At 36.0% G+C, this 16,746-nt stretch overlaps 1 protein-coding gene across 1 annotated transcript; it reads right to left on the minus strand.

Annotated features, from left to right (window-relative positions):
* Positions 1–1,556: 1,556 nt before the first annotated feature.
* On the minus strand, positions 1,557–15,542 carry LOC134532497 (uncharacterized). The gene is made up of 5 exons (XM_063368942.1): positions 15,440–15,542; positions 12,063–12,322; positions 9,465–9,711; positions 8,538–8,675; positions 1,557–7,991 (listed from the first exon to the last, which is right to left on the minus strand). Exons 1-5 carry the CDS (start codon positions 15,525–15,527, stop codon positions 7,723–7,725), a joined length of 1,002 nt encoding a protein of 333 aa, XP_063225012.1. The 5' UTR covers positions 15,528–15,542; the 3' UTR covers positions 1,557–7,722.
* Between the last annotated feature and the right edge of the window lie 1,204 nt (positions 15,543–16,746).

Consider the following 16,746-nt stretch of genomic DNA (forward strand, 5'->3'; position numbering starts at 1 on the left):
TGTAACTTCAGGTCACAAATATATATTCGTGTATAAAACCATGCAAATTAAAATTACTTGCTGCAATTTGTTAAGGAAATTAAGTAAATTTAAAAAAAATTACACTGATAAACCTCTGAAGTTTACTTATTCAATCTTTTTCTTCATACCTATCCTTTTACCGTCCCTAAAATAATGTACTTTTAAATTGTAATATATAAATATAACACAATACTTATGTATTGATTCAGGAAAATTAGTTTGTGAAAAAAATATTGAAAGGATTGAATGTTCCAACACCATAGTTAATATTTAGAATTTTATTTTATTTTTGTAACTTGATATATAGATTCAGATTCGACCCACCACTTTAAGGTACTTTTCATCACTTAAAAAAATTAGTTCCTAGTGGATTAGCTATGAAATTCCATTTAAAAACCAAATGAATGGCAACACAATAGTGATAGTAATAGTGACCGACTGTTTAAAACTTTAATTAACATTTCATTTGCATTAATTATTATTTAGTTTGGTTTGTAAAGCTTCAAATTCTAACTTTATAATGTGAATACTTAATTTAACTAATGATTATGATAAAAAGAAAAAGTTCACCGCCACAAAACAAATAGTGACATACACCCGCATAAAACGAGAACTACACCAAACCTCAGAATACCTTCTAACTCCACCCGTCGGTATGCCAAATACTGTAGCTGTGGGCATTGCCTGTACAATAGTTTGCCACCAAATAAATTACAAAATAAGTTTTGCTAGAGTTGTGAAAAATATTACAAATTATTATTTTTTGATTATAAGATATAGAAAATAAGTTTAAAAAATGTAATGAGTATTATTGTATTTTAAATATAATAAATACATATATAAATACATATGCCTAAAAACTTCAAAGTTAAGACAACATATTTTTGTACTATGAAACATTACTCTGCAATATCATTAATCAGAACGTAACATGCATAAAATAATAGCTAACATTAAGTTTTTTCTTATGGTTACTATAGCCATTTTTGTTTTCATAATACAATATTGTGTACTACATATTTTACTATACTTTGTACTTACATAATATTTGAAATGTGATTTTATATTTTTGTTTTCATTATATTTTGGTGCTTTTTGATATGGTGTTCTAAGTTTTAACATATATCATACCCTAGAAAAGGGCTCTACAATACATGTTATTTTTTTTACCTAGTCTCTAATGTTGATGACGATACTGTGAGTGATATGTATAAATATAATAACAGTAGGTACAGGCATACCTACTGGAGCCAGTGTCGTCATAATTTAAAATTCAAATAAAGTGTTTACTGGCATTGCAGTCGGTCACCTTGCAAGAGGCCATTGCTCACCAAGCAATTTTTTTTGCCTCGAATCCAGGAAAATGGTAGTATAGTTCCAACCATAAGAGTTGGCCAGAGTAGAACAAGGCTGGGCCACCATGTAAAGTAAATGAACAATCCGATTGTGATAGAGTACTATTACCATATGTTATAATTGTTTCACACCATTAAAAAGGTTAAATAATCTACTGGAATGATTAGAAAATTCTGTAACTGATAAATTTTTTTTTATAACTTTCATTAGTCACAAAATACATGAATTTTTTTGTACACAGTATCAGTACACATGATCATTCTGCCAGCAACACTGAACAAGACCAAACTAGCAAGCCACCTACCAGCAACAGATGAAACACAGCCACAGGACAGACAAATCTGAAGAAGCACACGCTCAGATATTTCTAGTAATCATGATATGGAGCAATCAATTACTGTATCGCAACAAATGACAGTTTCTCTACACAGCTTCTAATTTTACTCTTGATACGCAATGATAATGACTATATTATCTACTCACAAGCTAAAGCAATTTTCCACCAGAAAAAAATACATCATATCATATCACTACAGTAACATTAAAACAGGTAAAAATACACATCGCACACAGCACAGTGCATGTGCAATAATAATTAACTGATATCACATCAATCACACTTTCACATGCTTTAAGGCTTAAAAAAAAAATAACCTATTGAAAAAGTCTCACTCCAAATGAAGTTAAAAAATAAACCCACCCAACCATCACAGCAAATAAGCAATGCCTGATTACAAATTGTTTTACATCTCTGAAGAAAGTTATGTAGTTTTATCTATAGATGAGGAACGTGAATATTTTTTTTTAAAAATTCATTCAATTCTACTAGAAATTTGTTTTAATGATACTCAAACCTTGAACAAAAAGAAATTGAGGTAAAGTTGGAAGCCCAGCCGAGAGACTGGCGTAAAGGTGGTAGCACTGCGGCCGTGGCACGGCTGGCACGGAACACGAGCCACGTCAGCACTGACTTCCAATACCGGGTTTAAGGTCTACGTGAAATGTGAACAAACACCACATAACAAAACTGTGCTGAAACTGCTTGCAGGTATCAGTATCAAGTGTACTAGCCAAGTGATTTTGGCCCTTAGAAACTGTGACCAATAAATTACAGCACATTTTTAGTGAAACTGATTTATTCAACAGAATAAGGGTCACCAAAAAAATTTTTTTTTTTACATGGCAGTTAAAAAATCATGGCCAGTTCAAAAGTTCAACATACATTTCTACAACAAAAAATAAATACGTACACAAGTTCCAAATGGTAACAAAAATAAACAAATAATTTCATATCTTTGGTCCCCCTATTAACCTTCAGCACAGCAACAGGCCCCAGGAGTCACAGAACTTATAACACTGGCAATCTTGAACCAGAGGAAGAACACTACATTTGCAATAAAACATCAGTCAGCTCAAACATGGACGGAAGCACTGACGCTCTCATACCAACTTAACAATGCCAAATATGCGACTACATTATCATGTGATGCAATTACAACCAAGCAACAGTTCTCGAATGATTACACAGAAAGCCAACATTTATCCAGTAACATAAAATGTTAAAAAGTATTTTTTTTTTTAAATTTTTACGAAGTACAGCATGAATTTTTTAAAACATATTTCTGCCGTAATTCAATATTTAAAGAAAATTAAAACCAATAAATTTGTATGATAAGAAGCGTATACAATTGGTATTTAATACGAATACATTTGCACACACTACATAATCTAGATTATAGCAAAGTTAACATAGAGTACTTGTTTACATTTTCATTGACAAACCTACCTGTACTGATTCCATCAAAATTATAACAATATGAAATTACAACTTAGCTATCAACTTAAAATAAAATCAATATGCATACATTAAAATTACACAAAGGTACATATACATCATTTATACATTAATCTTCGTACATATATACATAAAAAAGATTTATACATTAATTACTTGTTTAGACTTGAAGCAATATAAATCAATATCACTCATCCATTACTAATTTTTAATCCTACCTTGCAACTTCAGATTAAATATATATTTATTAAAAATGATTATTATTGTTACGATTGGCATATTATCCATTAATGGCACAATGATAATTGAGCATATGTTTTAATGTGTATAAATGTAATATAAAATACATATATGTAGTTTAAGTAAATACTGCAACACACATTAGCAAAACCAAATGGAAACCTGATAAAACTATTGTCGATACACTTTCACACGAAGTCCACAACTATTCTAAACTATTTAGCGGAAGAGTTTTCTTCTTTAGCCTGAGAACCTCTCTATCTTGTGCTTGTTAACATAGAATCATTGCTTTTGTCGATGAAAATATTGTTTCAAACATTTGTGTGCAAGAGAAGGGATTAATTCAATATACGTACATCAACCCCTCACTAAGCATGTCTTCAAATTGCACGAATTCATTTAGCACAATGTTAATTTTACTGACCCAGTCTTGAAAAGCACGTCTGTCAATTTCAATTAGCGTGAAATAGCCACAGGCAAAAACAAAAAAGTTTGGCCTGACACCACGAAGTCTGTTTCAACTCGGTAAACAACAGATGTGCCGTGGCATACATTTGGCTATATGAGGGGGGAAGAGATGCACGCGCAGGTCTGACTGCGCTATCGGCTGTTGTACAAACATCAGCTATGGCAAGTTCAGTAGCGGTTATTGAGTGATGAATTTCAGTCTAGTCAGTGGCAGGGAACGCACATGCATCTGCCCATTTGTCTGCCAGTAATTGTACATGCACAAGTACCTTCAGTTGGAATCATATTGGAATCGTGGCTTCCAAGTGAAAGCGTAATGCATCGTTTTCAAGAATTCGAGACAAAACTATAAGTATTACGGCATGCAGAATGTCACGAAGGCCACACTTATGTTGGTCACACTTTAGTTTTAAGCGCACAATCGTATGAAATAAGGACTCTTATCAAACATTTGTATAAGTCTGATGCTGTTGGTTGTACTAGCGGGAATATACTATTTGACAGATACCAGAACAGAAATGAACACATGATTCATATGGAAAAGGTTGTTAAATGAATGGTGCAATGAAAAAACAAATCATGGGCCTGACAGGAATGGTGTCACCAAGCGGTGATACACAAAAAAGCAAATTGATTTTTGAAAAATTAAAATGTAAATATCCAGACAGTAATATCGGTGGTTTCACTGCCAGTTAAGTCTTACATGTTTCTCTGCATGTTACCCAAGCCCTGAAGAAGACAATTACTGTGTCAAATTAAGAAAGCTAATAAAGGTGGATGAAACAAGGTTAACAGGCATCATACAAATTCTCTCTCTCGTGCGAGCAAATATCTCCACCTCAACTCACGCCCAGACTCGTGTTTACAAACTGATAACTTCTTCAAGTACACGGATAAGCATTAACAAGCTTTACTGCCGACAAAGTCTCCTACAGTTATTAAAAGATTCCCAGTAATACTGCAAGGACATATTTCCATTTTACAAAAAAAAATTATCAATCAAAGTTAAGATATCTTCTCAACTGAGTTAAAACTCAATTTACCAATATGAATTTTAACCTAAGAATATAACCTCAATGTGCCAACTCCCTCCCTCCATCGCAACAACTGTTAATTGAGATTAATTAAAAAAAAATTGCGCAAACACAGCTGCCTATTAATGCCAATGAAGTTCCCCAGCAAAGTTCCTCCTGCAAAGTAAAAATATTACTGAGTGTCTTTAAACATACAAATACACTAAACATAAAAACTGCCTATACAAAAGTAAACTACAAAAATTACTTAATATAAAATACAATAACCATCGAAAAAGGTTAATTTAACACAAAGTCTAAATCCAGGCCTGGGGACTGGCTACAACAGTGAGCAGATGAAACACGTCGGCTGTACAGAGCCACCCACATGCCACAGCTGTCATCAATGTTTGGTAGGAGTGGTAGAATCATTGGTATACCTTATCTAAAATTGATTTAATAATCATATAAATACACTTTTGGTATTGTATGAATTATACATGCAAGATATGCATGTAATAACAAAGAAAATTATTTACAACTTAATTTTAATTTTTTTTTTTTTAATTTTTGATAAAATTCATTTTGCAATAGTCTGGTTTATAAATATTAAACCTCAATATTACAAAAAGCCAAAATCATGGTCCCTACAGGTTTCTATTAATGAGGTTGGACTGTATTTTCCGACTAAGACTCAGCCGGAAAAGTGTTTACAGATCGAGTTACGTACACATCCTAGAACGCACCTTATCTTAAAACTATGCGTTATTTACAAAAGAGTGACAGAATGGCACAGCAAATGTAATTCGCTGATGACATAACACATCCTATGCTTTTCATAAACAACCTGAGGAGATTTCTTGTACACAACACAAATTGGTGTTATGTGAAGCCATTCAAAAAACCTAATATCACATCTAGCATATCCCTAAATGAGATTGTGAGATTTATGCTAGTTAATACACAATGATTTTTTTTTGTAATTTTGGTCCCATTAAACAGTTTACTACTGTAAAAGTAGTATATGCTTCATAACTGGGGAAAGAAAACCCATACACACAGTAGAAACTTGTAATGAAATCACCCTGTTGAGCAATTACTACATCTTTATTAATCAGCCTGTAAGAGACTGATGACCCCAGAGTAATTATTTAAATTACAATACTTTCTGCAACCAATTAATTCAAAACTCTAAAATTAATGCCTTCAAATTCATGCATAAAAACACTATGTGTTCTCTTATTCCCACTTCATAAATGTCTGCAAGGAGTTGCTTTGCGCAAATATGAGCAAAACTTTTGACAGACAAGCTATAATTATGTGGGAGAAGGAAATTTTACTCTAATGAGACATTAGTCATATTTCCAATTTCACAAGTTGCACCTGATTTTTCAAGGTGACACATTAAAAAAGAAAGCCATCACCCACTGAAATCAATAGTCAAATTTTATCACAAAAAAGCAATCCCAAAGTATTTCAAAATTCATTTACATTCACAGCTTCTGTAAAACCACAAGAAAGGTAAGAAACATCTGAGGCCTAAATATGCTTGAAAGTTAGCAACTTACTTTTGTAACTTTTGGTTAGCTATCAAAGTCTTCCTCACCTAACAACAATTATTCTCTATTCATTAACACTGAAACAGTAGTTACTATTAATATTTTGGTTGCAGTCCACCTGAACTTATACTGAAGTTATAGAACTCCACATCCAATACTTATCACTACCACACTTTTATAAGTCAGGGTGATCATACCCATGTTCCACTGTGCATTGAATAGAAAATCAACTATGTAACCCCATAACCAGAACAGAAAAGGAAATATGCAACACCTTGTATGTTGTAAGTTACTGTGGAAGGCATGGCGAATACTGCAGGGTCATGTCGCCTTTAGTTTGTCTCACACTTAAGGTTGCAGTGCACAGCGAATGGCGTACACTGTTGCCAGACTGATACTATCCTGCTTCTTAACATTACATTTCTTATTTTGTATGTCTACAATAATTACAATAAGTCTAAATATTTTTCAATTTTACTATTTGCTGATTTCTCTAATAGTGTATTTTAACAGTATTACTACAGTTGTAAACATTCTGAAAGAAACAAAAGTATATTACTTCTAAACAGTAATTATTATATTCATAGGCGAACTTTTAATAGGAATCCTAGCAGTCAGGCACTAATAATAAAAAGGCATTCCATTATTTATGTGCTATGGTCAACTCAGCACAAAGTTTTAATGTTAAAACATATATAAAAATTTAATGGCAAAACTGGTTGAACCAAGATAAGCTCTTGCATTTCCATTTTATTTTAAAGTAAGAATTGAATATTACCAGATGATTATTTTAATGAATCACTAAAAGAAAAATGAATTTCCAAATTTTTTCCTTTGAAAGTACATACATTTTAAAAAATTTTTCATCACATTACAAAGTGTGTCTAAAAGTTTAGTGCTGTTTGGGTTTATCTGGCAACAGAGTAAACTGAAACACGTATAGTGCTGGTAGCATATATCGCGCAAGGGAAGAGAGAGCAAGGGCCCATCGCACTGTATACACCGCTGTAAGGATGAGGCAAGCTATAGTCCGCCCCGTGGTGATGGCTGGGGTCATACAGGGGAATAACTCAACCATCACCATCATGCTGTAAGCTGGGACCATTCATTCCACATTTACTAGTCAAGGCAACTTAATTAAAAAAAAAAAAAAAAAAAACTAACATGGTAATAAAATATTTTCCACGGCATAAGATGCCTCAACAGCACAACCATAAAGAATAAGAAAAGACTTCACGAGTAAAAAGAGAAGGACGTGATTGCAGTCAGGTTACTTGTCGGGGAAGAGGGACTCGTAGGGCGGAGGCGGGTCCTTCTCGACGGGGGTCTCCGGGGGGGCGGAGGGCGGCCCCGGGTCGTCGAGCGAGCGCATCTCGACGCGGGGCTCGGGACGCCGGCGGCCCGCGCAGTCCCGCGACCAGCACAGCAGGCTGTGCCGCCGCACCAGCCACAGGCACACGAAGAACAGCAGGAACGCCAGGAAGATGGTCGCGATGGCCCCCACCGTCACCTTGGAGGACAGCCCCCGCTTGCTGACGGCTGCACACGCGACACAGACCGGAGAATCAACACCGACCACCACCGGCAATAGCTGCTTATTGGGGCGAAAGGGAAAAAATAGGTTGGACATGCACAAAGAAAAAAATTTAAGTAGGATACCGGCACGTCACTTCTACCACAATTCAATCTCGTAAATACAATCTGAAGAGGCGTGGAAAAAAAGTTTAATCCCATACCAACACAAATATGAAAACAGTAACAAAATTAAATAAAATGTAAAATTTTCTCGTAGGTGAGAAAGATAGGCAAAACACTATATTGCAAGACTATTACAAAAACCAAACACATACATATATGCAGAAGGAAAATAAGCATGAAAATACACAAAGATACGACATCCCTGTCATGAAATCTGAGCAAAATTTTTTAAACAGTTCATTATTCAAAATTTTACCATAGGGCTTTTCGATTTACAAAATATATTTGCCAAGACGTAGTTTCCGAGCTACCATGGCTACCTGTCACTGGACCTTTATTCCGCAATAAGTAGACTAATCACAGCTACACGCAGGGCGGGTGACTTACCCGGAGGTGACCGGCACAGTCCGCCCTCGTCCAGACAGTTGCTGAAGGGGCAGTTCACGACGCCGTCTTGGAAGAACCCATCCCAGACACACATGTCCGTGCCGCACGACGAGTAGTTACGAACACGCTTGTAGCAGGCTGGAAAGCAAACCACCCAGTTTTACTGACAAAGTAACCTCCTGAAGCTGCAGTTGATCTAGTGCGTTGACAATCGACAACTGTACTCTACACCTCCCAAAAGTTAAATAGAAAATGGCGACCATAACAATAAATAGCTCTCTTCATGTGCAGTGAAGAAACCACCAACACAAAGTTAAAACATTAACAACATTAACATAAAAATTTTTTTTTTTATCTACTTAAATAATAGATAGATTGCGGGCTTTTGTGGCCATTGTCTAACAAATTACCTTGGTTTCGAGGCAGAGCCTTGTAGAAGTGGGCAATCATATCCACACTTCGCTCTGCTCTGCATTACGGCAGGCATCTTAAGGGTTGAAAAATCAACCTCTCAACCATTAAGATGCCTGGTCCAATGCAAAGCGAAAAATTCGTACAAACTACAACTTTGACATGGTTCAAGCTTAGAACAGTTTCTACTACTAACACTCCAACTGGCCTTTTACCGGGTCTCTGTAAAAAGTAACCTTGATATCAACACTAATTGTGAACAGACAAATTAATTTTAGACAACTAACCCATTTATCTGGGCTAGGTTAAGAAACGAAATCTAGTGTCTAAGGTTACTTAATTGTAATACTAAGAAAAATATGGTTTTGAACATCAACAGTATATATTTTTTTTAATGAAAAGTAATTTTTTTCACTTTCTTATGAGTCTTGGCAAAACTCTACTTGGGCCATGTCCTGCCACAGACAGAACCTAAACATGCACTGACAAATAATTCCTCGCGGGGCTCAAACTTACGTGTGTACGATGTGAATGCGATCACCAAGTCTATAGTTTGGAATGGTAAGAGGTGCTTGTTCTTGATATATATTTTCACCTCCAGTTGCCCTCCGGGGTCGTAGAATGCGTTCTGAGAGAGTTCCAACATGGTGGTCGGCTCTTCCGGGCGAGCTTCTGCAGTGACGTCCTGGTCGCCAGAGGTCTCCGAGAACGCACTCATCTTGCCGCAGTACTTGACGCTCTTGGTCCCGTCATCCCGTCGGAACTGGAGAGCAGACGGCACTTGCAGCATGGCGCCAGGCAAGGAAAACACTGTTTCCCGTGATGGAAGGCAAAAATTAAAAAATGCTACAGCAATGTTCGACCCTGTGACTGGATGGATGGCTGTTGGACAACTGAAGTGTCTGCACGTGAATAACAACACATGCACAGAAAATCAAGTGAATGTTGTTTGGCCCGGTGTAATAAAAAAAAAAGGCTTCTCACAACTAAACAATGACCAAACAAAAGCTGCAACAGCACTCAGAAGATTTTGAAACCCAACTTGTGCATAGCTCTCTTCAACAAAGTTGATGTCCTGCCAATGAAAATTGCATTCTGCATAAGCAAAAAAATTGTTAAATGCAATGAGCTACAAAAAATAGTGAGCAAAGGTGCAAAGTAAAAGAATATACAATAATAACTTGTTTTTGCGAATTCCTTACCTTACTTCACATAGCTTTCCAAACTGCTTCGAGTGTGCAGTGCACAAAAGAACATTTTAATCAAGTTATTTACTTTCACAAATGTGAAGTTTAAACTAACCTTAATGCTACAAAAAATTTCAATCCAAAACCACACTAAGTCATAAATATCATCACGCAATAAAAAAAAAAACCTTCAAATGAAATAAATAGTGCATATATTCAAAGAACTACCACAATTTCGGTAGGAAGATACACAAAGTGATGATCTATCAGCCAGCAACCTGACATGTAGTTACATCTATAGATATCCAGCATCATTCAGGAGTAACAGCATAAGTCACATTGGCTCTATCACTGATTCCACACGAAACAGTGATGGCTACAGTGGTTTCATCACTGCTAATACGGCACAGTTCATTTTGTACTATACCATTCTAGAGACTGGCTTTTAAAAATGTATTGCAATGAAAAGGTCTTTAATTCTTTAATCAGGCATACTCCACTGGCCACTCGCTTCCAGATTTTTCAATGTGGATTCCAGCCGTTGACCTGTGCCACCAGGCGGTGTTATTGTGTTGCCGGAATTTTCAGTTCCGAGTTTATCATTACTGTTGGTTTTCATTTCAGTACAGTGGGTTCTATATTATAGTGGGTGGCATTTCACATTTCCACATATGGTAGTCCCATTACAACCATATTGAGGATCTGATGATCTTCCAACAAACTTGCAGCTACACCATGCATGGTTTCTAACATTCAGGAATATTGATACATGTTAACAGTGCATCATATCATACTGACGCTGTATTTAAACTAAATACAGCCCCCTGAGATATGGCTCAATGTTACAACACAGGACTCGCTTTCCCTCCGTTCATTTTATTATGTTTTCACTGGTCTCCTGCAATTACTCCAGACAAGTGCTGGGATTGGTCCCTGCAAACATATCAAGGGAAATTCCTTCCTTATATTTATCTGACTAGTAATGTGACCATATGTAATGACCTCATTGCCTACACTTTTTTTTTTTACTTATCACATATTTGACATGACAAAAATGGTATGAAATAACTAGAACTTATGGTAAGATTTGTGCGACGTGTATCGAAACTGCATGGGAAGTATGACAGGAAGTAATGAAGGAATGCTGAACTGATACATTGCTTCTGTGACTGCAAATATCCAGCCAAAGATTAAGTTAACGGGATGTCAAAAAAACAAAAAACAAACACAATATATGTTCCAAGCAAAACACTGGGAGGCAAGCTTCACAGAAAATATCAGGGTTGGCTGATTCAACCACAATGGTTTAAATCAAGTGTTTAAAATATAAAAAATAAAAAAAATGTATTTTTAAATAGAATATCTAAATAAATTTTATTGCACTGTCTAATTCCTCTCTAATAAAAACAATAATTTGCTCATTAATGTTTCTGGTGATACAGGAACAAATAATTATATACTAATCAAGATCTTGTCATTTAAATTATCAGAATAAGTTGTAAATTATACCCAGCTAAATATTTGTATAAAATTAAATTAATTAGTAAATTGTAGTCAAAAGTGTAACAAAGAGGAAATGAATAATTTTATTGTGCAGCCTTGTTGTCCAGAATATCTGTTTTTGTATCATTTTTGGGTTTGTGTGTTTGTCGCTGCATTGTCCAAGGTTTTAGCTAGTCAGTATTCTTGATACAACTGTCTCATCCATGTCAGCGTGCTGTGTTTGTGTGTGCGTGATGTTTTATTCAAACTACTTCCTTCCACTGAATTCTGTGCTGTCTATACATTTAAACATTCAACATTGTGTCTGTGTATTCATCTTTCTTTCCCATTCTTATGGTTTTACTATGGCATACAGTGAAAACTATAAATCACATAGGTCCAATGAAATGTTTTAAATCAACCACAGACATGTGTACCCACGCACCTGCACAAAGTCCAGGCACTCGTCAAAGTTCTCCGCGGACTCGTTGTCTTCCTTCCGGAGGGACAGCTTCTGAATGACCGCGATCACTCCGTCGTTGTGGTCGCCCTTCACCAGGAAGTTGCACTCGAACTCGTACTGGCCCGACCACGTGTCGAAGTAGCGAGTCTCCTTCACTATGATCCCAGACTGCTCGTTCCTGTGCAACTTCAGCTTTCGCTTCTTCACCAGGTTCGAGCAAACCTTGTCACTTTCTATCGTCACTGGAACACGGCACGCCAGAACATGTACGGACATTGTATTTTGAAGTAATATGTTGGAACTACTTGTGCGCTCAATTGTAACAACAATACGTACATCTTTTTCTCAATGTAAAAATATATGAAATTAGTTGCAAAGCTATACTTATTCTAAATTAAAAAAAAAAAGTTATTAACAGCAAGCTTTGAACTTCCCATGAATTAATATCTCATAAAATAAAATGACTAAAAATTCTCATAAAATGTTACTGCATAATAATGGCTGAAAATTATTAAGAACACAGTCACATAGAATGTAGTACATTTCACAGACATTAGTCAACTACACAATACATGTAGTTGTAAATCTTGCTGTCGGAGAAGTATTGTACTATTTAAGATGTATTGTTGGACATACGCCATTGCAGGTCAAACTGTATGTCACAAGAAACCTCAATAATGGATTAAAAAAGATGAAGATGCAAGCACACAGAAAACAAGATCAAATCAGCTAGGCCTTTAGAGGCGGAAACTCTCAGCATCGACTAAGGATATTACAACAGTATCTGCCGTGGCCTATAGTAATTTATAGAAACCACAGAGAACCAAGAAATTTCTGAGTCTTCCATAGTTTCTCAATGGTTTATCTTAGGATGGTTGTTCCTTGGCCAGTGAATAAACTTATATAGCAATTCTTCTTCAATAATCAGAAACAGAAATGGAATGTTGAGTCTGGACTTTGGACGTGGCAAGACGTGGGAACCCCACATTGGATAAAGGAAGATACGAGACGACTGTGATTATAACTAGATTTAATATAGAGTCCACGTCTAGGACGTCTTGAGTGTACAACCTCGCAGTTCAATGGCCGATGTAATTCTTCAGAGCTGAGAAGTTCCCTGATGACATAATTGGTGAGACCAAACCTATATTAGGAGTTTTCAGCCAACCCGAAGGAAGACAGCAGTGTTCCAGACTACACCTTCTCACTTAAGTCGTAGTGGTAGTCACCTTTATAGCTTCTTTCCAGATGTCCTGAATCAAGAGGGACAGGTCCAGAGGTCCTGAACTCCAAGAATCTTCGGTTATACTCCCTGAGCTAAGCAAACTAAAATTACTCTGGAATCGTGTGAAATATTCGAGGCAAATAGTCACTCTAAGAGTTGAGTTTTTATAGTAGGTCTAGTCCAGCTGAATACTTGGGTTGTTCAGTAACAGTAACTAACATAGTTTGTAAAAGTATTCAAAAATTAACTTTCAGTTAAAGCAATTAGGTACTTAAAACTATTTATTTGGAAATTTTTCTATTATAAACTGCCAAGATTGTTTTTAAACACATGCATATTGTATGTGTTAACATAATAAAATATATAGAAAATGGAATTAAAACTAAAATATTGTATTTAAGTTTTAAATTTTGGTAAATATGTATTGTACGGATTAGCGCCAAAAAAAATCGTACAAATATAAAATAACTTTCATTATATGCTCTTTTACGTCCTCTTTTCATAACCGCCTGCGGAGATAAAAAATTCCAATTACTTTTGAAGATATCGCCGTTCTTATTTTGCAATACAAGCCCTATGTAATCATTCAACAGACGCCATTTTATATTTTGCCGTGTGTGCGTGAATGCCTAAATAACAGAAATTTTCCATTAGGTAAGGTTAGTTACATTATAAATACTTCAAAATAAATGGAAATTAAAAATAATATCAATTAATTTTACTTGTATAGTTTTAAGTATTTATAATGTAACTGACCTGACCTAACAAAACGGGACAAAGGTAGATTAGGTCAGGTCAGCTACAGTATAAATACTTTGAAACTGAACGGACATTAAAAATAATAAAAATTAATTTTAATTGTTGTTTAGTTTTAAAGTATTCATAATGTAGCTGACCTGACCTAACAAACCGGGAAAAAGGATGAACGGTAGGAACTCACGTAATTTTCTTTTTACGTGATGTAGTCGTTCAACTACGTCGCGAAAAAAAAAGAAAAAAAATCATACTTGTAAACAAGCAACAAAGGTGAACGCGGGAAGCCTACGATTCACTCATCCTTCTGGACATACCCGAATACTCACGTTGGCAAGCCTTCTTTCAACAGATGAGAGGCAAACGCCCGATCATGCATCTTCGTTTTTTTTTTTTGTTTATTGTAAATAAATATGCAACTAATGAAAACTAATGGTCAATTAGGTTATGTTAGCTACATTATAAATACTTTAAAACATTGTGGATGGTTGATTTGGTTAGGATAGCTACATTAAAAATACTGTGAAATCATGTAAACGGTTTCCTAGCGCTGGATAGCTACATATTAAAAATTTATTTGCTAAGCAACCATAAAATAATTTTACAGTTTTTTTTAATGTAGCTATACTTACCTAATATAACCAACCATCCACAATGTTTTAAAGTATTTTTAATTACTTCTTGCTAATTTTAAAAAAAGAAGGCTTGCCAACGTGAGTATTCGGGTATGTCCAGAAGGATGAGTGAATCGTATGCTTCCCGCTTAACGCCGCATCAGTGCAGAGCATGAAAATTAAAAAATTCCATATCTCCTAAAGTATTTGGAATTTCTGATCTCCGCCTGGTTTAATGAAAAGAGGAAGTTAAAGAGCACAGAATAAAGGTATTTTTGGAATTTAAAATTTTTTTTTAACAAATATTGCCCAAATATGAAAATTAAAAAATTCGATATCTCCTAAAGTATTTGGAATTTCTTATCTCCGCAGGCGGTTATGAAAAGAGGACGTAAATGAGCATATAATGAAAGTTATTTTATATTTGTACGATTTTTTTTTGGCGCTAATCCGTACACTACATATTTACCTATATTTTTATTGTTTTATATTTGTTATTGAGATCCATACAAGGCAAGGATATTAAACACACCCAATTTCCCATCTTACAAATATCACATCAAGTGGTTTGAAGAAATATATTTCATTAGTTTTTTTAATTTTATAATATTCCCATTACAATGTGCACACGTTCTTTGCTAGAATGAAGTGATATAAACAAAGATAGAACCCCCTTGAAAACAGTGGCGTAGTTACGAAAGTAATTGTGTGAATAAATGTTTATTTATTTTCAACACTTAATATACAGAGTTAATACACATACTTACGTTCAGTGTATGTCATTGAAAAATCAATGCAAAATAATACAAAATATAATACAGTACACGTAACACTGACAGATCCCATCAGCGCCATCTTTGTTGTTTGCCTTATTTTAGCCTTTGCTTCTTCTTCTTCTTCACAACGAATATTGGCCTAGATCTCCGTTGCAGCCATAAGCAAGTCTGGTACTCCGTATTCCACAAGAAGAGCGAGCAAAGATATCTTCTCAGAAGTTGTACAGAAGCTGAAAAAGGATGCTGCAAAAATGCTACGGTCTACGAGTTTTTAATAGTATGTTTGGTTTAGGTTTAACCAATTTGTGTATTAATATGTTTGAAGATAATTTACTATTAAAGACTCAATAATTTAGCGCATGCTTTTTGGATTTTAAATAAAAACATGTTTGTATATTTACATTGACGCCGTCCCCGCTACCTCTGAGTATTTAGACGTGATTTTGTTCAGTTCGTGATCTCAGGGAAGGTTCGGCCTTGTGGCTAGAGGTAGGGGTCAACGCAGTAGGGCCCCCCGAGCTGTTGAGGCCACTCGGGACGCCTGAATAATAACACAAAACCTCTTCAGATAGTTGGTGAATTTAATACAGCACAGCCCAATACATGGTGCTGCCCGTTCTGGCCGTAACGGTTTGCCCGACGCGACTAGTCACACGTGCAGCTCACTTCCTCAGTGGCGGCTCACGATTCTTATGCGCGTGAGGGGCAGACTCGTATACGTGACGCGAAAGTTACAAAAGACACTCTGACATGGCACACGATATTTTGAAGCACAATACACTACACTAATACCTAGCTCTGGATAAACTGGGCTAGCAACACGTAGGCCCGTGTCTCCGGCGACTCTACGTGGTGACTAGGTGTGTCCCAGGGACTGAATCGTTATTAAGTTTGGTGGCGCACTGCAGTACGACGGTGATACATAAGCCCTGACATGACGAATTACACTTAGGCGAACAACTATTCCGCTAACACATTACACTTGATAAACTGGGCTAGCAACACGTAGGCCCGTGTCTCCGGCGACTCTACGTGGTGTCTAGGTTTGTCCCAGGGACTGAATCGTTATTAAGTTGGATGGCACGTGTCGCCTGCTGGCTGCCCCGTGCGGGCCAAAACTAAGTAGCCTGTAGGCTAGGTTGGGCGTGAAGCGCCGACGTAAAAACACATACTCTCCCCACAGTACTTACGTATGACGTAAACACTCATCTCGGAGCACTGATTGAATTAAGTTAAGTACCTCATGGTAAATTTAGGCCGACCGCGGAACTGTACAAAAGGTTGAAAAGAAATTACAC

This window comes from Bacillus rossius, chromosome 6 (genome assembly GCF_032445375.1).
Source record: "Bacillus rossius redtenbacheri isolate Brsri chromosome 6, Brsri_v3, whole genome shotgun sequence".
Lineage (NCBI taxonomy): Eukaryota > Metazoa > Arthropoda > Insecta > Phasmatodea > Bacillidae > Bacillus > Bacillus rossius.